General features: G+C 47.3%; 1 protein-coding gene across 1 annotated transcript in view; it reads left to right on the forward strand.

Annotated features, from left to right (window-relative positions):
- LOC114070285 (MAM domain-containing glycosylphosphatidylinositol anchor protein 2-like) overlaps positions 1 to 25,985 on the forward strand; it is a gene marked incomplete at its 3' end in the record, with an annotated part of 164,138 nt that overhangs the window by 87,066 nt on the left and 51,087 nt on the right. Inside the window, exon 3 of the mRNA XM_027907620.1 lies at positions 11,361 to 11,535. Coding sequence (XP_027763421.1) covers positions 11,361 to 11,535 — 175 coding nt within the window. The remainder of the gene's footprint in view (positions 1 to 11,360; positions 11,536 to 25,985) is intronic.

A 25,985-nucleotide genomic window follows, 5' to 3' on the forward strand; every position in this document is an offset into this window, starting at 1 on the left:
GGGTTGATGCTTGCACTGGATCAGCTTGCAGGTCTTTTCCAGCCCTGAGGATGCCGTGATTCTGATGGGAAGAGCAGGGTGGGATGGAGGAGAGGCCCCTGATGAGGCATTTTTCATCCTGTGTGATGGGATGTCTGATGTCTCTGTTCCCCAAACCGAGGCAGAGCCTCTCAGGGAAGCACAAAGGAGCAAAGTTCTCAAAGCCGAGAGGATTTTGGGGAGGATTCAAAGGTTGGGGAAGAACAAGCACATCTGGGGCAAGAACATCTGTCCTTGTCAGGGCAAAGCCGGTGAGTGAGAGAGACTTGAGAGGCGAGTCCAGCCCAGCACAGCCCAAACCAGCAGCAGCTTTTCCTTGGATTTCCAAGTTTTTCCATTAGAAACAACAGTAGGGAAGGGAATAAGAAAGACTGGGAAAGAGCAAGGCCAAGGTTGGACAACCTGGTCTATGGAAGGTGTCCCTGTCCTTGACAAGGGAGTGGAAAAAGATAATCATTAAGGTCCCTTCCAACCCAAACCTTTCTCTGATTTTATAAAGAGACCATTCAGTTGTTATTAGATTTTTTTTTCCCCCCTCCTCTTTGAAAAGGGTGGGAGGAATGGAGAAAGCTTCTGGAATTGGGGTTTTGAGGCTTTCAATTCACTTCTTTACACCAAGCAGTGCTGGCCCCCTGTGTTGGAGCAGGCCCTGCTCTCAGGTCCTGGTGTGTCTCCTTCCCAAAGATCCTGCTCCAAACTCCAGGAGCCTCTTCCTCCACTGCCTGTGCGTGCTGTGATTCCTGCCCCGGATTTTTTTTTGGGGGGTCACATTTTAACACTTATTTCTCCTGTCAGAGGGAGCAGGGGAGGGTTGTGAGCCCCGCAGAGCCGCCTGAGGTGTGAATTCAGGTGCTCTTGGGGGAAGGAAACATCAACTAAAAGCTGCTCAGAGCAGCAAAACCAGCACGTAAAGCTTAATCACAGCTTCCTTTTAGCGCTGCAGAAGGATGGGAACACCCTCCCGAGCTAAATGGGAGCTTTATTGAGTCAAACACTTAGGAAAGGTTGGGGTTTTTTTTTGGTTGTTTTTTTTTTTTTTTTTTTTCCAGCATAAAATACAGGCTAATTTAGTCATGAGTCAGGCTGGATTTTGTCAGGTGTTCAGCGAGCATTTGTAAAGTCTTCCCCCGAACTGAGGGGTGTCAGATGGAATCATCATCAATTTTCCTAACGGGGCCACAGTTACGGCACGGAGGACGTGGCAGGGAAGCAGCAGCTGCTGCTGTGCCTTGGCTGCACCGGCGATTAATGAGAATTCTTATCAATTAAAACGGAGAATGTGGCTTCCACTTTTGCCTCGGAGGAGCCTCTCCCGTCCCCGCTCTCGGCCGATCAAAGCGAGCGGCACAGGAGGGGTTCATGTTGTTGTTGTTGTTGTGGATTTGCTTTTTAGGTTTTCAATGGAGGGAGTGCCGGGAAATGTTAAGTTTTTTTTCTTTGCACGCATTAATGAGAAGATCTGCGGCGTTAGGGGAGGCTCCAATTAGTCCGGGGGAGCAATTAAGGTGGATGCATTTGAAACAATGCAGGTGTTTGTATACAATGTGAAACATTTACCTGTGTCTGTTGATGGAGGTGCCTCATCGCTTGCCAAGAGTGACAGGACAAGGGGGGAATGGCTTAGAACTGACAGGGAATAAGTTTAGGTGGGATATTGGGAAGGAATTGCTGGCTGGGAGGGTGGGCAGGCCCTGGCACAGGTTGGGCAGAGAAGCTGTGGCTGCCCCTGGATCCCTGGAAGTGTCCAAGGCCAGGTTGGAGCACCCTGGGCTGGTGGAAGGTGTCCCTGCCCGTGGAAAAGAGTTGGAACGAGATGACCTTTAAACTTCCTTCCAACCCAACCCACTCTGGGATTCCATCATTTCAAGCTGACCAAGAAATTCAGCTCCTCCCTTGTTTTATTGGGAATGATGGGCCCAGTCCCACCTCCCCAGGGCTCCTGTTCCAGCTGGCCGCTGTCTCTCCACCAGGAAGGTGTTGGCAGGTTTCTAGGAAGGGTTGGGAGGTGCTGGGGGAAGGAGGTCACCTCCAGTCAAACTGGGAATGCAGCACCAGGCCAAGTCCAGGGGGTATTTCAGTCCCACTCTGGAGCTGGGAAGGTCGAGCCCAGACTTGCCAAAGCCTCAACAATCACCCCAAGGAGAGCAGGGAGAGTCCTGGGGAGCTGCAAATCACACCCAGCTGGGGCACCTGCACCAGACCCCTTTCCTCCTGAGCCCTGGGGGAGCTGAAAAGCTGCCAGGAATCCCCCCCAGAAACTTTCCAGTGGCCACAGAGCAGGACTGTCCTGTCATGGGCAGGAGAAGAGGAACAGAGTCAGGTGTGACTGAAATCTGGCCCTTGTCCTGGGAATGTTGGGCAGCTCTTTGTTCCCCCTCCCTCCCAAACCACCCTGTGCACTCTTTGGCTTTTCTCTCTTTCTCCTGTCACCTTTTATTTCCCTTTTCCTGGTGGCCCTTGCAAGGCTGGCTCAGGGGCTGGAGCAGCAGCTCTGGGATGGTGCAGGAGCAGCTGTTTCTCCACGAGTGCTGATCCCTCTGAACGCTCTGGTCTGCCAGGCACAGGGAGGTTGGTGGGTTTGGAACAGGGTCTGTTGCTGGGAGGTCTTACTGCTGAAAAAAGGGTGTATTTGATGAGTGAAGGGATGCTTTGGTAACCTGGGAAACCAGCAGCTTCTGCAGATCTGCTGGGGCTGAAGGAGAACGTGCTGGTGGCTCTGGAGGGATGGGAAAGAAGGAAACACTTAGGAGGACAATAAGGAATCATTCCCATTACTGTGGAGGCAGGGAAAGGCTGTTCTTCTGGAAAACCCAGGATAACCCACCTGCAGAGCAACTCCAGCCCTGGAGAGCAACATCAGAAAGATGTGGAGCTGCTGGAGAGAGTCCAGAGGAGGCCACGGAGATGCTCCCAGGGTTGGAGCCCCTCTGCTGCTCCCAAAACCTTCTGTCCCTCTGAGGTGTCTGAGGGTGGCATTTTGAAGAAATTGGGTTGTTTCTGCTGGGACAGGACAACAACCCCTCTGTGCTCCCTCCATGGCATCTATTCTCCATGCTGCCATTTCCATGGATAATGTTCTGTCATGGATTGAGCTCTTTCAGCCCTGGCAGCTGCAAGTGCCTGTTTTGGGGAAGTACCAGGTTGATTTTTGCTTCCATCCACCTGCTCTCTTCTATGTGGATGCTCAAACTGAGCTTTCCAGGCTGGAAAAAACCATATTCCTTTGGCTAGAGGATGTTCCATAGCCAAGGTTTATTCCTCAGTTTAGTCCTGAAGAGAAATATATTATTAATATTAATATTATTAATATCACAGTAATTAATATGGAATATAATTATATAGCAATTATATAAAATAGGTATTTTATATATAGTCCTATTATAACTATTGTATTTGATTTTCCTTCTGCTTCTTTTGCTTCTTCTTTTGCTTCTTCTTTTGCTTCTTCTTTTGCTTCTTCTTTTGCTTCTTCTTTTGCTTCTTCTTTTGCTTCTTCTTTTGCTACTTCCTTTTCTCCTTCTCTTTCTTCTTCTCCTTTTCTTTCCTTTCCTTCCTTTCCTTTTTCTTCCTTTCCTTCTCCTTCTTTTTCTGCTGCTTCTGCTTTTTCTTCTTCTTTTTCTCCATATTATTCAGGTTTAATCCCAAAGAGCTCTTGTCATGTAGTATTTGTATTAGACTTCCCCCTCCAACCCCTCCCAGATTTTGGAGACAGCTTAGCCATTTATTTTGTTTTGTTCTTTTTCTTTTTTTTTTTAATTGATAAACCAATATTTGTTAGGAAAAACAAGAAGCCTGCACCCGAAGAGCAGAAGTTGAACTTTAAATAAACTAAACTCTTTAATCCCTGTGTAAATATTTGCCTTCCCAGCCAAAAATAATGAAAAAAAAAAAAAAAAAAAGACCCAACTGTCCTAATTAATTTGCTGTTCTCCAGGTATTTGTCTGGTTCTGAATTGCAGGACACCCAGCACAGCTGCTGGAATAAAACTCCACGGCCCTTGATTTTGTTCCTTAAGTTTTGCCCCCTAATTTGTGCCTCTTAATTTTGTCCCTTCATTTTATCCCTGATTTTTTCCCCCTAATTTGTGCCCCTTAATTTTCCCCCTTGATTTATGCCCCTTAATTTTCTCCCCTTGATTTTTGCCCCTTAATTTGGACTGGTGTGACTCGTTCTACCTCTGCCTGTAGAGGTAAAACTCTGGTTTAATTTTGATAGGTCCTCATAAATAATTGCAGCTACGTTATCAGTTTAATCCTCTTCATCCCACGGATTTCATGATCCAGGAGATAAAAATAACAAGGGAGATTTTTTTAAAAAATTTTTTATTCCCCCTCCCTGGGTGTCTATCAATCAAAATGATAAAGATATTTATGGCTTGCACGTTTTAATGGTGTAATTAGGTGTAATTACATGTTCCAATGATTACATATATGAACAGTAATTATGTAATTGGAGACAATTATCTTAACGAGGTAAATACCTAATTAAGGAGAAAAAAAAAAAATAACTCGTGCAAAATCCAGGGAAGTTGCACAACAGGCAAAGAAAGGAAAACCACAATAAATATTAATTAAAACCATTTCAGGCTGAAAAAATCCAGAAAGCCACCAGATGTGTAGGGAATGGGAATGGTTTGGAAATGGTGGAGCTGGGAAGAGACTTGTCCAAGCGGTGTAGAATGATGGGATGGTTTGGGTTGGAAGGGACATCCAGGGGCACCCTCTGCCATCCCAGAGCTGCTGCTCCAGCCCCTGAGCCAGCCTTACAAGGGCCACCAGGAAAAGGGAAACAAAAGGTGACAGGAGAAAGAGAGAAAAGCCAAAGAGTGCACAGGGTGGTTTGGGAGGGAGGGGGAACAAAGAGCTGCCCAACATTCCCAGGACAAGGGCCAGATTTCAGTCACACCTGACTCTGTTCCTCTTCTCCTGCCCATGACAGGACAGTCCTGCTCTGTGGCCACTGGAAAGTTTCTGGGGGGGATTCCTGGCAGCTTTTCAGCTCCCCCAGGGCTCAGGAGGAAAGGGGTCTGGTGCAGGTGCCCCAGCTGGGTGTGATTTGCAGCTCCCCAGGACTCTCCCTGCCCTCCTTGGGGTGATTGTTGAGGCTTTGGCAAGTCTGGGCTCGACCTTCCCAGCTCCAGAGTGGGACTGAAATACCCCCTGGACTTGGCCTGGTGCTGCATTCCCAGCTTGACTGGAGGTGACCTCCTTCCCCCAGCACCTCCCAACCCTTCCTAGAAACCTGCCAACACCTTCCTGGTGGAGAGAGAGCGGCCAGCTGGAACAGGAGCCCTGGGGAGGTGGGACTGGGCCCATCATTCCCAATAAAACAAGGGAGGGGCTGAATTTCTTGGTCAGCTTGAAATGATGGAATCCCAGAATGGGTTGGAGGGAAGTTTAAAGGTCATCTCATTCCAACTCTTTTCCATGGGCAGGGACACCTTCCACCAGCCCAGGGTGCTCCAACCTGGCCTTGGACACTTCCAGGGATCCAGGGGCAGCCACAGCTTCTCTGCCCAACCTGTGCCAGGGCCTGCCCACCCTCCCAGCCAGCAATTCCTTCCCAATATCCCATCTATCCCTGTCCTCTGTCCAATTTTAAATATTCCCTGATTTGTAGCTCTCTTTGCTTCCCTTTGGGAATCTCCTCAGTTCACTGTAGCTCCATTGCCGTGATTTCCTCAGCCTTGGCTTCCTTAATCCATCCCTTAATCCTGGTTTTATTTCTAGCTGCGAGCTCAACCAGGTTCTTTCTTTCCCCTCCTTGTCTGTTTGCATTTCCCTTGATCAGTGGGAAGCGTTCCCAGCTCCTGTTCCTTGGCGCTCGTGGGAGTCATTTAAAGGTGTGCCAGGAGAGCTCAGCGAGTCATGAATGATGCTATTTGTGGTCCCTGGAGTTTGCAGAGTTTTTCCTTCTTCTCGGGCTCTGAATTGGAAACAAGCTGAAATCTCGGAGCCAGCGGGATCCAAACACCTGTCCAATTTCTTTTCCCTGGGTGAAGGAATTGCCAGAACCTTTTTAAACTGTTCCAGGTGCGGGCCAGGAGAGATTTGGTCCTTTCCCAGGGTTGTTTAATGGTGTTTTAGACCTTTTCACTGCTCGAAGGAGACTTTGCCAATTCTTCATCCTCTGAAAGGGGAAAAGAAGTTTACAGAGAAAAAAAACCCACATGGCAACAGAGGTGGTTTTGGTGTCTGGAAATCCACTTTGAAGCAAAAAACAAAGAATTTCCATCTTGACTGAGCCCAGGAGTCGCTTTTCCTGTCTCCCATCCAGCACCTGGAGTGTACAGAGTCAGGATATGCTCCATCTTCCAGCCTCTGATAGTTTGGAATTGCCTGATGAAAAGGTTGTATCTGATGACTGTGGTAACCTGGTGTGGATGGATTCAATTCCCACAAAGGAATATTCTTTTTTTTTTTTTTTTTTTTTTTTTGAGGGAATTCAGGGCCTTGAGCTTCACATAATTGTGTTTGTCACCAACCTGTGACCGTCACAAACACAGTTACAGGTTGGGATTTGAAAGGAAAAGGGGGTTGTTTTGCAAGAAAAACCAAACATGTGAATCCTGCTGGTTGATAATTTCAATCAGTTGTTCTGATTTCTTGTTTTTTAAGAACCCTTTTATAAGGAATCCTGGGTCTGATGGAGTATCTGTGCCTTGTTCTCAGCAGCTGCTGCTCTTGCCCGGCCCTCGTTGCTGTTTTTCATCCTCAGCTGAGCTGCCAACTCCCCCTCATCAAGATTTCCTCTCTTCTCCCTTTTCTCCTTGCTCTCCCCCTTCCCAGTTCTCCCACCTCCCAAGCAAACCCAAATGTCAGCTCCTTTCTTTGTCACCACAGCTAAAACAAGTGACATCTCAGGCTCTCACTCCCGTTCTGGGCTCAGGGAGAGTGCTGGGTGGGATTGTGTGTCTGTGAGAGTTGGTTCTGGGGAAGAAAGATGAAGCAGAGCTGATTTATTGCATCACTGAGATTTAAGGTTTAATCTGGAAAAAAAATGGGGGTTCATCTCCATTCCCAGAGGGAGGTGCTGGTGGAAACACCGACGAGGTCTGATGTGAACATAAATGACCATCAGCTCCCAATGTTTAGGGATTCTCCCCAGACTGTCCCCAGGCACCAGCTCTGCTCTCAGAGGTGTCTGAAGGACGAGGTGATTTTTGTGGGTTATGTTTTAGGAAGTGTTTAAATTGGGAGCAGGTTTAAGCCAACAGCTGATGCTGCAGGAAAGGCAATCCATAACCCTGGGGGGGTTGCAGAGGACAGTGGGGTGGGAAATGAGCCCTTTAAAGCTGCTGTTTTCTGATGTTCACTTAAGTAAATTTAAATTTAATTTGGAAAGGGTGGTCAGGCCCTGGCAGGGGCTGCCCAGGGAGGTTTGGAGTGCCCAGCCCTGGAGGTGTCCAAGGCAGGCCTGGAGTGGCACTCAGTGCTCTGGGCTGGGGACAAGGTGGGGATGGGGCACAGGGGGATCCACGGGCTGGGAGGGCTTTTCCAACCTCCCTGACTCGCTGATTCTGGGAAGTTTAGGTTGGATATCAGGGAAAATATCTTCATGGAACAGGCTGGCACAGCTGCCCAGGGCAGGGGTGGATCCCCATCCCTGGAGGGATTCCAAAGCCCTGTGGATGTGGCACTTGGGGACAGGGGGCAGGGGTGGCCTTGGCTGTGCTGAGTGGGACTTGATGATCTTGGAGGGCTTTTCCAACCTAAATGATTCTGTGATTGGATGAGGCACAACCACCTTTTGCAACCCAAACTGTTTGTGTTTTTTTTTCCCCACTTTTCACACAGAAGGAAAATAAGTTTAATTTCCTTTCTCATCTTGGTCCACGGACCAAGATGTCCATTTCTGTTGCAGTTCCATTTCCAACTCTGTTTGTTCCCTCATTTCCAGACACCTTTATCTGAACTGCTTGTCACTCGGCCTAAAATCTGCATTTTTGCCCCCCAAAACCCCTCCCCTGAGGATTTTTGTAGCAGGAAGCGCAGCCAGGCTTTGTGTCACTGAAACACTTGAGGAGAAACATTTTCCTTCTGCCTTGATCAGCGGAGTTGGTGTCACCCCCTGACAGCACTCTGGGTGTGTTTTGGGAAGTCATTTCTCCTCAGCACTCCATTTCTCCCATGGATCTTGCAGGGGAGTGAAATGGGAAGAGATGGAGACGACGAGGAGCAGAAAATACCTGGAGAAAGGTTGTTATGAGAGGGTGAAAAAAGCGCCTCAATTTAACCTGCCTGGCTCTGACAGCGGCTTTGTCACTTTGAACTGTGCTTGTGTTGTGAAGAGTGAATTTAAAGCAGGAGATCCCTGTTTAACAGTCACTTTTGCCTCCCTCTGTTTAGACTCCAGGCTGAGTTTAATGACAGAAACACATTTTTGTTGCCATTTTGCCCCCTGAGGGAGACGAGTTGTTGTGGGAACTGGTGGATCCTGCTTTGCCACTGCTGCTCCTGATGAGGTGGAGCAGCTCCTGATCTCCATCCTCCTCCAGCATCCCACCCCAAACTGGGTGAAGGCATCACCTCTGGGTTCCAGGGGTTGGTGACACCCCCAAATTTGGGTAAAACTGGGTTGTGTTTTACGAACCTTACAGGTTGTGCCGGCAAAACTTGGGCTAGTAAAGGGGTTTTAGGGTCACTTTGGGGTTTTGCACCTCCTCAGATCTCCATCTCTTCCAACATTCCACCTCAAGCTGGGTGAAGGCATCAACTTCTGCATTCCAGGGGTTCATGATATCCACAAATTTGGGAAAACTGAGTTCTGAAAAGTTATGCAGGAAGTACTGGCAAAGCTTGGGTTAATAAATGTTTTTAAGGTCAGTTTGGGCTTTCCACATGCTCAGATCTCCCTCTCTTCCAACATTCCACCCCAAAGTGGGCGCAGGCATCACCACTGAGTTCCAAGGATTCAAGCCACCCCCAAATTTGGGTAAAACTGGCTTCTGAAAGGTTCTGCAGGGAGGACCAGCAAAACTTGGGCTGATAAATGGTTTTTAGGGTCAATTTGGGGTTTTACACCTCCTCAGATCTCTGTACTCCAGCATCCCACCCAAACTGGGTGCAGGCATCACCGCTGGGCTGCAGGGGTTGGTGACACCCCCAGATTTGGGTAAAGCTGGGTTCTCAAAGGTTGTGCCAGCAAAATTCGGGCTAATGAATGACTTTTTAGGATGAATTTGGTGTTTTACACCTTTGCACACCGAGGATGGAGCCGAATGTTGGGTGGTGAAGATCCAGCACCTGCTGACGTTTTGGGCCATGGAGCTGGGCCTGGTGGAGGGAACCAGGAGATTTCCCATCCCTGGGCTTTCCAGCACTCCCAGACAATTCCTTTGGCACCTGGACTGAGGGAAACTTCTGGGGCAGAAGATGTTCTGCATGAACATTTCGGGCTGAGCAAGTGGAAAATGGTTTCTAATCCATTTTATTGCTGCCTTAACTCGGCCTTTTATGTTGAAAATTGATCTGCCGTCGATTTTTGGTCCTTCCTGGGTGTTTTAAGAACGTTGATTGTTTTCCCCTGATTTTCCATTTGATCCTGCACATTTGCTGAGCTGGTCCCTTGAATTCTTGAGTGCATTTCTGTTATTTTAAAGAATAATGTGACTTTTCTCTATACTTTGTCAGTTCTCCAACATCTTCTTGGGGTCCCAGCCCAAGATTTTAGACCTGGACTTTTGATTTAGATTTTAAGGAATTGTCAGCTCAGATCCAGTTTTTCCCCTGTTATCACATGTTGAACTCTTTGTCAGTGGGAAGCCACTCCCTGTGTCCTGTCCCTCCATCCCTTGTCCCCAGTCTAATATGTATATTACATATTTTATATATATATATATATATATATATATATATTATATTATCACAAATAAGCTGTTTGCTTCAATTGCCTCGCTTTTCTCTAATAATACATATATTTTAAAGCTGAAAAGGCTACTTCTGTTGGCAGCCAAACACCATCCTGTAAAAATTCCTTATAGTAAAGAGAAGATAAATAGGTTATTATTTATTCAGATAGCATCTTAAAATTATTACATTTTAATACATGAATAAAATTCAATTAATATATTTTATATTGCTATATTTTGTTAATATTGACATATTTGTTAATATAATTTGTATTTTATTATTTGAAATACAGAAATATAAAAATAATATAAAACAGATACAACTCTTGGCAGTATCTAAATCAACTCTGCTATATTTTTGTGTCAATTCTATAACATCACCAGTTCCACAGATACTGGCAACACTTACACCACAGTAATTAATTTATATATTCCTTGGATAGGGCAACCCCTTTCCAGTGGAAACTTGTTGTGGGAGATGAAGGGAAGGAAGAAAATTCCCGGCTGTTCATTTAGTCCTTTGAAAAAAAAAAAGGGGGATGTTTTTGGGGAGTGTTGTTTGCTGTGACTCGGCCTCTGAAGGCCAAACCTGCTCTGGTTTCAAGGGCAGGAGAATTCATGTGGGTTTTGCATCTCAAAGCCTTTTGCAGGTGAGTCCTCTGGGCCAGAAGTTCCTGAGGAGAGGAAGGTTGGCCCCTTGTGGTTTTTTTGTGCGGGTTTTGGGATGTGGATTCCACTCAGGACCCAGAACTGGTGGAATTCCAGGTTGCCCAGAGAAGTTGTGGACTCCCTATCCCCATTCCAGGCCAGGCTGGACAGGGCTTGGAGCAAGCTGGGTTGGTGGAAGGTGTCCCTGCCCATGGGGCAATGAGAGGAGTTTTAGGGTCCTTTCCAACCCAAACAATTCCATGATCTTGGAGGTCTTTTCCCACCTTAACCATGGTTGGAAAAGTTTTGATGTGGAACTGAACGTCCCTTGTCCTGGTCACTGAACTGATGTGAACTGAAAGAGGAGGAGGAAGCTGGGAAGTTCGCTGGGAGGTCTGGAGCTTTTTTGTGAGATGGTTTAGCCCACAGAGTCCTGCAGGAGGGTTATCCATGTGTTATCCATGTGCATGTCCACCTCTCTTGGTCACAGTGAGGGCTGTTACTGGCATTTTTATGGGTTTGGAATTAAAAGTCTCCCTCTAAAAGGTCTTTGGAAAAATATTTCCCAGCGTGAAGGGAACTGTGATGGCTGTAAATGATATTAAAACACCACAAATCATGTATTTCAAGCAATACCTGTTCATAGTTTGGTGCAGTTTCAAGCCACTGAGTATTTGACTCCTTAAAATTTATATTTTCTGAGGTGTTTCCATAAAAAGTGGTTTTAAAAGGGTGCTCAGCTTGGTGGAGAGATCCACGAGACACCCTCCTCCCTCCCGCAGTCCTCAGGTAAATAACACTGTTTTCTGGTGCTTTGCTCAGATCAGGTGGACCAAAACAGCGGGAAGTGCCTCTGACAGATTCCAAGACTCGAGTGTCTTCAACGAGACCCTGCGGATCTCCAACATCCAGAGACACCAGGGGGGACGTTACTACTGCAAGGCCGAGAACGGCCTGGGCTCTCCCGCCATCAAATCCATCCGAGTGGACGTGTACTGTGAGTAAAACCTCGGCAATTCTCCAGTCCTGGTTTTTTTTTTATTTTGTTGTCGTTTCACTTGACTCGTGGTGTCACGACGAGGGAGCGGCTCTGGGGGAGCCCAATTTCCAGCGTTTTTCAGGGGGATTCTGCGGCTTCGGGGAATATTTATGGGAAGTTTGGTGGGTCTGTTCCTGCAGGGAAATGTCTTTGAATGAGTGACAATGTTTTGGTAAGATCGGATGGAACTCGGGTACGGCTCGACCCGCTGAGAAATCAGAGGAGGATCCGTCACAGGGGGAAGATTTGACATGGAGGGCTGGGTTGCAGTGAAAAATGTGGAGGGTTGGGAAAGCAGTGGAAAATATGGAGTGTTGGGATTGTTGTGAAAAATGTGGAGGGTTGGGAAAGCAGTGGAAAATATGGAGTGTTGGGATCACAGTGAAAAATATGAAGGGTTGGGATTGTTGTGAAAAATGTGGAGTGTTGGGATCACAGTGAAAAATACGGAATGTTGGGATCACAGGGAGAAATATGGAGTTTTGAGAGTGTGGCAAAAAATGGGATCACAGTGAGAAATAAGGAGTATTGGGATTGTGGTGAAAAACGTGGAATATTGGGATTGCAGGGAAAATATGGAGTATTGGGTTGCAGTGACAAATATGGAATGTTGGGTTGCAGTGAAAAATATGGAGTATTGGGATCACAGTGAAAAATGTGGAGTGTTGGGATTGGAGTGAAAAATGTGGAGTATTGGGATTGTGGCAAAAAATGGGATCACAGTGAGAAGTATGGAGTATTGGGATGGTGGTAAAAAGAAAAAAAAAAGGAGTATTGGGATTGCAGTGAAAAATATGGAGGATTGGGATTGTGTTGAAAAATGTGGAGTATTGGGATTGCAGGGAAAATATGGAGGATTGGGATTGCAGTAAAAAATATGGAGTATTCTGATTGTGGTAAAAAATGTGGAGTATTGGGATTGTGGTGAAAAATAGGAAGGATTTGGATAGCAATGAAAAATATGGAGTATTGGGATTGCAGTGAAAAATATGGAATGTTGGGTTGCAGTGAAAAATATGGAGTATTTGGATTGTGGCAAAAACATGGGATCACAGGGAGAAATAAGGAGTATTGAGATTGTGGTAAAAAATACGGAGTATTGGGTTGCAGTGAAAAATATGGAATATCGGGATTGTGATGAAAAATGTGGAGTACTGGGCTTGCAGTGAAAAATAGGAAGTATTAGGATTGCAGTGAAAAATATGAAGAATTTGGATTGCAGTTAAAAATATGGAGTATTGGGATCGCAGTTAAAAATACGGAATTTTGGGATTGCAGTGCAGTTGGGCACCAGAGCTGACAGAAAAAGAGGAAAGCACTGAAAAGCTCCTGCAATAAATGCATGAACTGGAATTAAAAAGGAAATAAATTCTGACTGCAGAGATTTTCCTCTCAGGTGGATTTCAGGGTGGGGGTTGATTTAGAGCCAATTTTTGTGGCCTGGTTCTGGGATTGGAATTCCCCCAGTTGGCTTTTGGGGGGTTCTCTTTGCCTGATGGGTGTGTTTGGCTTTCCTGATTTGCCTGAAAAGGGATAAAAGAGCAGAAAAGCAGGAAATTTTTTAGGAATAATGAGTGGATCAGGTGGTGATTGTTAATTAGCTTGTTCTTGGAGTCCCATCAATGAATTTTCAAGAGTCCATCTGGGCCAAGCAGGGTTTGGAACGGAGTGATGGCTTCAAGTTGAGAGAGGGCAGGGTTAGGTGGGATTTTGGGAAGGAATTCCTGGCTAGGAGGGTGGGGAGGGGCTGGGCTGGAATTCCCAGAGCAGCTGTGGCTGCCCCTGGATCCCTGGAAGTGTCCAAGGCCGGGTTGGGATCCCTGGGCTGGTGGAAGGTGGGGCAGGGGGTGGGACTGGATGATCCTTGAAGTCCAACCCAACCATCCTGTGATTCCATAATGCCCCAAAACCACTTCCCTCTCCCCTCAGCATTCCCATATTAGATCCTCCTCCATTCCTGATTCCAGGCATGGCTGGGCTGTTGGCAGCAAAGGCAGCAGAACCAAAACAGGAAGGGCTGGGAATGCTGGTTCTGAAATGTAGATTTTCCTCGAATTTCCCTGAGTTTTCCTTCTGGAACACATCCCTTTTCCCTCCTGTTTTGTTCAGCTCTAATTTGCTGTCTGGGATTTCTTCCAGGGTTATAATTCTGCTTTTTCCATCACGTTTTGCTCCTTAATGTGCCTCAAACCCAGCCCAGGTCTTTGTGGAAAAAGATGGAATTAAAAAATCCCCTGGAGCTCCCAGGAAAACTCCCAAGAAATCAAAGTATTCAAAACTGGAATTTCCAAGTAGCTTTAGGGAATTTTGTCCATTTTTTTTTTATTTTAGTTGGAATTTTCGGGTTTGATTTCTATTAATTTCTATTTATTGAATATTTGCTCTGTAAATCCCACGTTGTGTGTCCATGGCAAGAACTCCGAGCAGGAATTTTGGGAGGGGTTTGGAGTCTCTTTTGCTCAGAGACTCTGAAACAAAAAAAAACCATCCAAAGCCCTAAACCAACATTTTGTCTCTAATTGTGGTTTGTTTGTTTTACTGAACATTTATTGAGTGAAATTCCCTGGAAAAAGGCAGTTTTCTTCCAGAATTAGGCGACTGTCAAAAACAAATCTGTGGCAAACAGATGATGTTCCCTTTTGAAATTAAAACCATCATTGGAGCAAGGAAGAAATGGTTTGATTTCTTTGGAGGAAACTCTCAACTGCGTTTTAAGAAACAAGCAAAATGTTTCTGTTTCTTAAAATATATATTTTCAAAAAATCCAATTGGAAGCGTCTTGGCTCGTAAAGATCAAGAGAAAAAAAAAAAAAAACAATATCAAAGTTGTTTTCCGTGTTAGGTTTGGATCAAGAGCACTTCCTAAGGCCTAGAGGGAAATTTCAGCCTCCAGTTTAAGATTTGAAAAGGAATTATGGAAAGAAAAATCCACAGAAATTATTTTTTTTTGTTTTTGTTTTTGTTTTTTTTCCCCCTTTATTCATCCCCATTATTGACTTCCTGGCTGGTTGGGACGATTTAACAGCAACACATGGCCGGGAAATCTCCCTCTGCAGCAGTTTCCTGTTTTTCCTTCTCCACTCAGCTCTGGCTCTTGGCACCTGGAGCCACATTTGCTGCTTCTGCAAGGATTAATTTTACAAACACGGGCAGGGAAGGAGCCAGAGGGTTGGGCTGGGAGGGGAGAGGGGGCACTTACATCGGACATTCCCGAGAGATGAATAAATCAGAGAGCTCAAGGAAAATCCTTCAGGTGCAGCATTCCCATCAAGCTCCATTTCATCCTGGCACTGGCTGTGGGGATGCTTCAAGGGGCAGAGGGGATTCTGCTGGAATTCTGGGATGTGAGGGAGGTGGTGCTGTACCAGCTGCATCCAAAGCTCTCCTGGGCTGTGCTGAACCAGCCTGCAACCTCCTCTGATCCTGGAGCAGTTACAGAGCCAGGACAAGCCTGGGAAAATTTGGGGGTTGGGGTCAAAGTACCTGAAGGTGGAAAAGAGAAGAAAAAGAACAGGTGGTTCAGGTCTTGTTCCATCGACAGCTGCTCTTGGAAAGATTCTTATGGAAAGGTTCTTATGGAATCAGGGAGTGGTTTGGGTTGGAGGGACCTTAAAGCCCACCCAAGTTCCAACTCCTGCCATGGGCAGGGACACCTTCCACCAGCCCAGGGTGCTCCAACCTGGCCTTGGACACTTCCAGGGATCCAGGGGCAGCCACAGCTTCTCTGGGAATTCCATCCCAGCCCCTCCTCACCCTCCCAGCCAGCAATTCCTTCCCAATATCCCATCTATCCCTGCCCTCTGGCACTGGGAAGCCATTCCCTGTGTCCTGTCCCTCCATCCCTGGGATCTTTTCACCTCATCCCTTTGCTTTCTTTTTCTCATTTCTTTTTGGAAAGATCCTTTTGCTCTCAGGGGTGTCTGGACTGTGGTAAATGAATTAGCGATGATTTTTTTACAGCAGACAATTTTCTGTCCTCATTTCCTGTGTCTAAAACGTGTTCTGCTCCCCCAGCTCTGGCTGATAGTCCTTGTTCCTCACATCAGGTTCCAACAAATGCCCTCATTTCCCTTGGAATGGCATTCCCAGGAGGGAGGGTTCCATCCTCGCTGAGCCACCAGCACAAGGAACTGCTTCAGAAATCCGAGCTGAATTCATCCCAGACTTGAACTCTGTTTCTTTTCTCTGGAAGTGTCTCTTTAAAGTCCATCTCATCTTTCTTCTTTGAAGAAGAAGCTTTTATACTTGACTCCTAGAATTCTTTTTTTTTTTTTACCTGGCTTCTGGAGGACACTTTCTCCTTTTATAAGGAAGGAAAATAAGGTAGAAGTGAAGCATTTTCATTTAAAAAAGCAGAGTTCCTACAAGAAAGCTTTATCTGCTCATCCCCAAAGGACAATTTAGCATGTTTTAGCAAGAAAAAGTCCTAATTCTTTCAGTGAAGGTGTATTTTTGTATTCCTCTTGCTTTCCCACATCCTTATGGACACAAGGGCAGGCTGCACAGCTTGAGGAGAAGAAGGTGGGGCAAAAGGTCAGGTTGATGTTGAAAGAGTTCTGAAAATGATGTGGAAGTCAGGGAGAGAAAAAGTTTTATCCAAGAGATTTAGTGCACAGACAATATTATATATTTTTATTATTTTACTGTGTGGTAGAAAGCAGACCAAAGTGTGCTGAGAAAATCTCTCATTCCAGGATTAAAAGGTTGGTCTGGGGGTTGTGGGTAAACAACCACTCCTTTTGCTCAGAGATCCACTTAAATCTTGGTTTGCAGCTCCATTTCCAGGAAATGTCCCTGGTTTTTGGCTGCTCTTCCAATGCAGCAGCTTTAGGGCAAGCTGGGTCACAGCACCCACTTTATCCAGTGGTGGGAATATTGCCTGCACCAGTTCCAGTCCTCTGTGTGACACAAGTCCAGTTCTAGGGGGCAAAAAGCTCCTGCAGCCCCAAGATCTTCCTCCCAAATCCCTGCTGATGTCCCTGTAGGTGATGGGGAATATGTTGCTCCCTGTCCTTCTCAGCCTTCCCCCATTCAGTGCAATCCTAAGAGAGTGCATTTGAGCTGGCTGGGATGAGCAGGAGGTGCTGTGTTCTCCTGGAGGGCTGTTTTTGTGTGGGTGAGATAATTCTGTGCTCTTCCTGAATGACAGGGGCCCTCTGAGTCCCTCACAATACGTTACTGGTTTGGGGCCAGGTCTGCCTGACACCAGGAAGGAAAAAAATGTGGGGATTTTTACATGGAGAAATATTTAAATAAGGCTTCTTTACCCTGATTCTCCTGGAGGAATTAATGTACAAGCTCACAGAAAGGATTGACAGCATTTTAAGGGGTGTTCTATACATCAAACATTGGTGGTGAAAGTGAAGTTGGGGCTTTCTGGTGAGTCCTAAAGAACCTCCCTAAAAAATTCCCACTTTTCAGCCTTCCAGCATCCTATATTTTCCAGTTTCCCTTGCAGGAGACTATTAAAGAAGTCTCTTCTCAGCTTTCCCATCCCCCCAGAAATCCACATTTTAAAGCAGAGGCACAGGCAGGGGGGAACTCCTGTAACATCCCATTTTGCTGTTGCTGCTGGAATGTTCTGGGAGAGGGTGAGCGATGCTGACCCTTCATCCTCACCACCATTTTATTCCTTCATTTGTGTCTTCATCCCCCACATTCCTGGTGCATGTTCCCTTGGCAGATGTTTCTACCTGGCCAGGGTGATGAAGATGTAATTCAGATATTGGAAACTCTTCTTTATTTCCTGTGCTTTTCCTTTGCCTCCTGTTTGCTGCACCCAGTCGTGTCCTTATTGCGCTGATGTTTTTAATTTCCATCTCTGGCATCTCCCAATATTCAGGTTACCTGAGCTCCTTTTTTTTGGGGGGGTTCTTTCATTCCTCAGAGTGGCAGGGACGTGCTGGAGTCCTCACTCACGTGGCTGCACGAGGGAGCAGAAATAACGAAGGCAAATTTCAAGGGGGAAAGAGGAAAATTAGTAAAAAAAAGCAATAAACATTGGCCTGTAAGGAAAGCAAATATATTCGTCTTTCCTCATGGATTTTTTTTCTTTTGCATGATACAGTACAAAAAGACAATTTGGAATGAGGTATCGTGCAGATGGAAAGCATTTCAAGGCTTCCCAGTACTGATAATTGTAGTTTTTTCAGCAGGAGGGAAAGGCAGGTTAATGAAAGGTTTATCATTATTCCTTCTCTGAGGTCAAATTTGTGCATTTGAAACATGGAAATCTCTCGAAAAGGCTGTGTTTAGGGGTCACTGGAGGAGGGGGGTGTCTCCAGGACAGCCCATGGTGGGACAGGTGGGATGGGAAGAACCAAGGTTTGGGTGCAGATCCAAGCCCTGGATCTGCTCAAGGCTCAGAGAACTTGGGGTATGTGATGATTTGTCTTCATCAGTCCCCAGATTCATCCCAGAATGGGTTGGGTTGGAAGGAAATTCAAAGGTCCTTGAGTTCCAACTCCTTTCCATGGGCAAGGACACCTTCCACCAGCCCAGGGTGCTCCAACCTGGCCTTGGACACTTCCAGGGATCCAGGGGCAGCCACAGCTTCTCTGGGCAACCTGTGCCAGGGCCTGCCCACCCTCCCAGCCAGCAATTCCTTCCCAATATCCCAGTGTCTAATTCTTTGGGGGGACAATTGGATCACAGGGAATTGTTGCACCTAATTATGGCCTGAGGAGGCCCAGGGTATCAGCAGAGGATGTTTGGGAAGCTGAAGAGCAGGGAATGGTGTCCCACAAACTGACCTGAGACTGCTGAGCACTTTGGGCTGGAACAGCTTCCAGCTCTGTGTGTGCACATCATGCAGGGGGACAGGGAAAATGCCCAGATTGGATGTGGGAAAGGATGGGAGAGCCTGGGGGGGTCACCTGGAGAAGAGAAGGATCCAGGGAGACCTGAGAGCCCCTTGCAGGGCCTAAAGGGGCTCCAGGAGATCTGGAGAGGGACTGGGGACAAGGGATGGGGGGACAGGACACAGGGAATGGCTTTGAGCAGGAAAAAGGGAGATTTAGGTGGGAGATTGGGAAGGAATTGCTGGCTGGGAGGGTGGGCAGGCCCTGGCACAGGTTGGGCAGAGAAGCTGTGGCTGCCCCTGGATCCCTGGAAGTGTCCAAGGCCAGGCTGGAGCAGCCTGGGCTGGTGGAAGGTGTCCCTGCCCATGGCAGGGGTGGCACTGGATGGTCTTTAAGTTCCCTTCCCCCCCAAACCATTCCAGGATTCTGTGATTTAATGACAAGAGTGGGAGTGTTGCCGAATTTCAGGAGTTCTGCAGCTTTTCAGAGAGCAAAGAAAACTCACCGAGCTCCCCTTTATTATCCAAAAAAGGGTTTTGCCTCAGGCTTACAAGAGGAGAAGCCTTTTGTCAAGATTTGTCTTTGGGGGTTTTGGGGGTTGTTTTTTTGTTTTTATTTCCCAAGTTCAGTGCTTGTTTCCCTTTCAGGAGATTTTCTGTATCTTTTCATCTTCTTCTTCTTTTTTTTTTCATGGTAAAGAATTTGGCTGAGGGTTGAAGAGTCTGTTTTTCACTGGTTTATTCCTGCTTTTCATACAGTTGTTACACGTTTGAATATGGAGGTTTTTGCTTCCCCTGAATGGAGAAAAGTCGCATTTTTTGGAGTTTGGTGCTGGATTTTGTGGAGGTTTTGATCCCTCTGAGCTCTCAGGGAGTTGTTCTGAAATGAGTTTCACTCACCAGAGTTGAACCCAACCATTCTCCTCAACAAAAATGGGAATATAAATGGTGAAAATATATTTTATAAGAGCTCTGCCATCCTGTTTCCATCTAAATTCAGATTTTTCCCTCTTATCATCTTGTACCCATAATTCAGAAATTGAGTTTCAAGTGCCTGGGGGTCCTGATTTCACTGAGTGAATGAGGAAGTTCATGGGGAAACCACCAAATCACAGAAAAGAAACATGTTCAGGCTGAATTAACCAGCTTGGAAATGCCTCCTGAATGCTCTCAGTTCCTCACCACCTCGTGTGCATTTTTATTTTCTATAATGAAAACCTTTGTGTGAGCAACAGGAAAAAAAAAAAAAAACCCAACTGGTGTTGGTGCTGCTGAAAGGTTGGATTTTTCTTGTGTGCTCTGAGTTGAGGCAGGATGAGAAGAACCTGCCTGAACTCCACAATTCCTGGTTTGGGGTTCATTTTCTATTGATTTCTTTTTTTTTTTTTTTTTTTCAGGCTTGTTTTAATTCAGTTTAGAAAGCTGTGGGTTTAAAGAAGGGTTTGATGTGTGGAGGATGTTTGGGGTTGGAAAGGAGTTGGATTTTCCCTCTGGGAAAGGAGTCTGAACCCCACCTGCTTCCATGGGGGAACATCTCTGGTGGGCTCCAAGCAGGAGAACTGCTGGTGGCTTTGTTAATAATTTAAAAAAATGCATTTATTTAATTTTGACCTTTAAAACCAGTTGGGAACTTGAACTGGAAATGCTGGGAAGGAGCCCAGAGCTTGGTGCTGCCCCAGGAACAGCCCCTGGGGTGGGTTTGGTTTGAGTCTCAAAGAGAAAACGAGGAGGAGGAGGATGGATTTTTTTTTGTTCCATGTGGTTGCCTTCACATTCCCTGGGTTTGTGCTGGATTGAGTTTGTCTTCTAAAATTTGAGGGTGTTTATTGGAAAGGGACCTTGGAGCCCCTTGCAGGGCCTCAAGGGGCTCCAGGAGAGCTGGTGAGGGACTGGGGACAAGGCATGGAGGGACAGGACACAGGGAATGGCTTTAAACTACTTTAGATGGGATATTGGGAAGGAATTGCTGGCTGGGAGGGTGGGGAGGGGCTGGGATGGAATTCCTAGGGAAGCTGTGGCTGCCCCTGGATCCCTGGGAGTGTCCAAGGCCAGGTTGGAGCACCCTGGGCCAGTGGAAGGTGTCCCTGCCCATGGCAGGGGGTGGGATGGGATGGGCTTTGAGGTCTTTTCCAACCCAAATTCTGGGATTCAATGATCCAATGAAATCTGGACAGCAGGATCCTGGAGTGATCCATGATTTCCTTGTGCTGTGACACCAAGGAATGTTTCATGTCCTCACTCAGGAACCACCTCCAGGTTTTCAGAGCTCCCTCCAGAGCCCCCATTCCTCATCCCACCTCACCTTTTCCCAGCCACATCCTTGTTTTCCTCAGGGCTGGATTTCCCCCCGCTCCTGTTGGAACACCATTTGAAATGCAGCTGGTTTTTTGGGACTTGGCACCTGCTGCTGGCCTTGGAATGCTGCTGGATTGCCTAAACAGCCTGGGATTTTTCTGCAGTAGGAATTGGGTCTGCAGAATCCTTAATAGCATATTCCAGAGTCCTGATGGAATTTTAAGTAGCCTTCCAGCATCAGGCTTTCCTGAAAGCTGCATTTTCCAGTGAAAGAGGAGCCTGCTTTCCTCCTGCTCTGCAGTTTTCAGGGAATCTCTTCAGACACTCCTTCCAATCCTTTTTTCTCTGCCCTTGGTTTTTCCTTTGTCAGCCCATGGAGCAGCAGTGAATCGATGCAGTACAGGAGCATCCCTGTGGAAATTCCAGGGAGGAGGAGGAGGAGAAGGGCCATTACAGTTGGAAACCTCATTCCATGCAGTTCCTCATGGAAAACTGAAGCTAGAAGCAGATGCAACCCCCCTTTCCCTGTGGGTATCCTGCTCTGCCAGCAACCCCTGTCAAAGTGCACTTTGTTTGGGAAAAAAATCTGGGAAAAAAAGGCTGGGAGAGCTGGGGGGTTCCCCTGGAGAAGAGAAGGATCCAGGGAGACCTGAGAGCCCCTTGCAGGGCCTAAAGGGGCTCCAGGAGAGCTGGAGAGGGACTGGGGACAAGGGATGGAGGGACAGGACACAGGGAATGGCCTCATACTGGAAAGGGGAAGATTTGGGTGGGATATTGGGAAGGAATTGCTGGCTGGGAGGGTGGGCAGGCCCTGGAATAGAATTCCCAGAGAAGCTGTGGCTGCCCCTGGACAGTGGAAGGTGTCACTGTCCATGGATCAGAAGAGGCTTTAAGCCCCTTCCAACCCCAATCACTGTGTGATTCCACGATTTTTGTTTTCCAGTTTGGACATAAATGTCTGGTTGGTCACTGGGATAAAACAGATGGGAACTTCCAATTTTGGGAAGATTTTTCGGGATAAAGAAATTCCTGTGTTGTTCACGTTCCCTTTCCTTTAGTACAAGTATCAGTATCAGCAAAACCCCACTTAAATAAGCTGTAACATTCCCTCCTGGGATGCCCTGAGACTGGGAGCTGGGAATTTGGAGCAAGCCATGACTTCTGCATGAAAATGGGAGCATGTGAAGTGTCGAACCTGAGTGTGTTCAGTTTTCTGTTGCTCCTGCAGACACTGCTCATGAATGAACCAGGCAGGGATCAGGGAAAACCCCAAAATGTTGTGTAGCTGGGCTTTGAAACAGCTGGTGTGTCGAATCATAGAATCATGGTATTGTTAAGGCTGGAAAAAGACCTTTAGATCATCCAATCCAACCACAAATCTATCAGAACCTTCACCTTGAAATGGCTTTTTGTAGCCTCTCCATGGCCCCAGGTGCCTCCAGGCTGGGAATAGGAGCCTTCAGAAGGAGGATTTTGTCCTGAAGGAGAAGACAATAATTGGCTTAAATGGCAGGAGAGAGCTGGGTGAGGCAGCAGGAAAGGCTGGTGGATGGTGGAGATGGGCAGTGCTGAAACTGGAGCTCCAGGGACAATCCATGGCTGGGAACTCTGGGGGGGCACAGCCTGGGGCAGCACTGCTTGGTGCTGGCAGTGCCTCTGGATGTGGGGAAGGGGGAGCCAGAGCTTCCAAAGGGCTTCTCTCTCCCTTTTGCCATCATTCTGTGTACCCAGAACCTGTCCTGGATCAGGGCTGGGATTTGGTTTCCTGTCAGAACTGTCACGGCCTGAGGTGGCATTTGAGAAAATCATGGAGTGGTTTGGGTTGGGAGGGACCTTAAAGCCCATCCCATTCCACCCCCTGCCATGGGCAGAGACACCTTCCAGTATCCCAGGTTGCTCCTGGGACTAAACCCTCCCCCTCCCTGCCCCCCAGGACCCCAAACCCTCCCCACACCAGCAGCAGTGTCCCTCTGCGTTGCATTAACTGTCAGCCTTCCTAAAACTGCAGCTCCAGGCAGTTGCAGAGAAACTCTGGGATTATTTGGGATGTGTGTGTGTGTGTGAAATGATAATTAGTCCCTTTTGAAAGCAGCAAATGCCAAGCAGCTCCAAGGCCATTATTTGCTTTATCTTTGCATAAATTCCTCAATGCTGAGAGGAATCTGGATGTGTTATTTAAGCTTTGGACTTGAATTCCCATGTCCTTACACTGCTCATTTGCTGATTATGTTCCTGCTGCATCCAGGAGATCTCCTGGAGTCACTTAAAGGGGAATTGGACCCAGGGTGGTGATGGAAAGGCACAGCCCAGCCCCGGAGCAGGGGATGGCTTTAAAACAACCAGATGAGCAGGGAATGTGTTAAAACACCCTGATTTGCCAGCTGGTGGATTGTTTTCCTCTGGCATTATCCACAGAGCAATTAGACATGAATTAAAAACTTCTGGAGAGGCTCTGAAGGAAATATTGACCACTGAGGTTTTCATTGAGGCACATGGAGGGAGAACCATTGGGGTCCACAGTGAGGACAAGGGCAAAGCAGGTTGGGCTTCCAAAAAGGAGGGTGCTTTTCCATCCCCCTAAAAACACAGAGAAGCTGTGGCTGCCCCTGGATCCCTGGAAGTGTCCCAGGCCAGGTTGGAGCACCCTGGGCTGGTGGAAGGTGTCCCTGCCCATGGCAGGGGGTGGCACTGGTTGGGCTTTCAGGTCCTTCCATCCCACACCATTCCAGAATTCCACGTGATGATTCTGTGAAGTTGTGCCATTACTGAATTACTGCCCAATAAATGTTTCCCTTTTATGTTTAAACTGGACTAAGTTGTAAATTAAAAAAAAAAAAAAAAAAAAAGGAAAAAAAAATCAAACAAAATAACCCACAAAGGTTGATGTCTCTTTGGAGATGATGAGATGCTGCCCACGCAGATTTTCCTGTCCCTGGTTCATCTCCAGTGGGTTTAGAACTTTCCCACCTCTTTTTCCTCACTGATTACTCAGATCTCTCCCATTTCCTTGAATGGGAGGAGAGTGGAATTCCGTGATCCAGGACAAATTAAGAGGAACAAGGAAACCCAAACTCATCACAGCCTACAAGTCCTTCCCAAAACCCCTGCTGCTCACAGGACACCCAGGAGGTTTGTGTGTGACCTCCCTTTGATGCTTGGCTTTCTGCTGCATCAGCTGCTCCTGGATTAAGCAGCTGATGGATTGGATTCCCTGATTTGTTTGTTGGGTGTTTTTTTTGTGTGCACAGCCTCGAAGAGGATCAATCCTGCAAACTGAAAGGCTTGTGCGTGTGTGTGATGTGTTGGGAGAGACCTTCTCTTGGAGCCAGGCTGGGAGCTGAGAGGAGCTGACATCCTGAGCTCTCAGTGCTCTTAAAGGTTTTTTTAAGTGGAATGGGTGGAAAAAAAAAAAAAAAAAAAAGAACTTTAAAGCATCAGTGTCCCCCCTCTTTGAGCTGACAGAGCTTGAACATGCAGATGAAAATTCTCATTGGCTTTGATTCACAAGTAAAGGGATGGGAGTTGACAAATTCTCCTTTTAAACCTCTTCCATTCACCTTTATTTTTCTGGAAGCATATTTACACCCAGCCTGGAGAGCAGGGGCTCCTTCCTGCCATTCACCCTCCAGGGCTTGTAAGCCTGGCCAAAATCTCATGAAAAAAAAATCACCAGACAACCCCAATCAATATTTAATTTGCTACAATTTAACCCAGATAAGGTGGAGAAGGGCAGGAAGCTTCATGGTCCAGCAGAGCTGGGAGTTGCTGGAGCTGCTGCCACCCTCACCCTGAACACCCCTGCCAGGATGGAGACACCGAGGGCAGGGAATTTGGGCAGGAGATGTTTTTCCAGGTGACAGCTCCTGGGGTTGTGAGTGATGCCTGTGGCCCGTCCTGGCTCTGTGGGATCTCAGAGTCTTGGTTGGACACAGTTGTGACCCCCACCCTTGGCAGAAGTAAACTGGGAACCTCCAGGAGAGACTCCTGGATTTGAGGGGAGGACGGTCAGTCAAAAACTTGGATGCTGGAAGATTTAGCAGGTCCTTCTTGGCTTCCTGAAAGAGCTGGGTGTGCTCACCTGGAGAAGAGAAGGTTCCAGGGAGATCTTAGGGCCCCTTCCAGACCCTAAAGGGGCTTTAAACGATCCTGGGATTCTGGAACACTGGGATGGAGTGATGAGGTTGGAATGTTCTTCATGGACCTAAACAGCTATGGGACAACTGCTGAGCCAGGATACTTTGGGATACCTATGGACATAGTGCTGGACTTACAGCTCGAGCTGAACTAGGAGAGGTTTAGAGTGGATATCAGGAAAATTCTTCATGGAAAGGTTGTCCAGCCCTGGCACAGCTGCCCAGGGCAGGGGGGGATTCTCATCCCTGGAGGGATTTCCAAGCCCTGTCCATGTGGCACTTGGGGACAGGGGGCAGTGGTGGCCTGGGCAGTGCTGGGTTAACTCCAAAATCTTAGAGGGCTTTTCCAGCCTAAATGATTCCCTGATTCTATGATAGGGGGATCCACCAGGGGCCCAGGGATTCAGGGGAGAACTGCCCAGCGAGTGTGGTGTTGGTTGTATGTGTTGAACTCACAGCAGGAGGAATTTCTGCCTGGAAAGGGTGGTCAGGCCTTGGCAGGGGCTGCCCAGGGAGGTTTGGAGTGCCCAGCCCTGGAGGTGTCCAAGGCAGGCCTGGAGTGGCACTCAGTGCTCTGGGCTGGGGACAAGGTGGGCATCGGGCACAGGGGGGGACTGGATGGTCTTGGTGTGCTTTTCCAGCCTCAGGAATTCTGTGTTTCCTGGAAAAGGGGAGTCTCTTCCCATGCTGTGGAACTGCTGAGCTGCTCCAAGGCTGGGATGTGCCAGGAGCAGTTTGTGTGGTGGTGATTTACACCAAACAACGTGTCTGCAGTCCAGGCCTTGCTCTCCTTTTTCCATCTGCAGTCTCTGCCCTCTCAAGAAGCCTCTGCTTTGTCTTGTCCATTGATCTCAACAACAAACACCCTGCACTTGTTGAATCTGCGCTCTGCTCTCCTCAAATATCACCAAAAAAAACCCTCAGCAGGGCTCGTTATCCAGGATTAGAAAAGGGCTCTTTTGTTCCTCACAAAGTGATGGATATCAGGAAGACACAGAAGGAACAAGACATTTCCAAATCATTAGGAAATGTTATTAAAATGGCAGGGATTTCAATAAAAGCGAGGCAGGAACAAAGCCAACAGAAGGTCAGGCCTCTGGCTCCACCAAAGGGCTCTCAGAGCCTCACGTGGGCACTTCCCATCAGGCTTTTTGCATCCCAGGGTGTCCCTGGCACGTGAT

The sequence above is a fragment of the Empidonax traillii genome, unplaced genomic scaffold (assembly GCF_003031625.1).
Source record: "Empidonax traillii isolate 1590-97213 ecotype Southwest subspecies unplaced genomic scaffold, ASM303162v1 scaffold1500:size242321, whole genome shotgun sequence".
Lineage (NCBI taxonomy): Eukaryota > Metazoa > Chordata > Aves > Passeriformes > Tyrannidae > Empidonax > Empidonax traillii.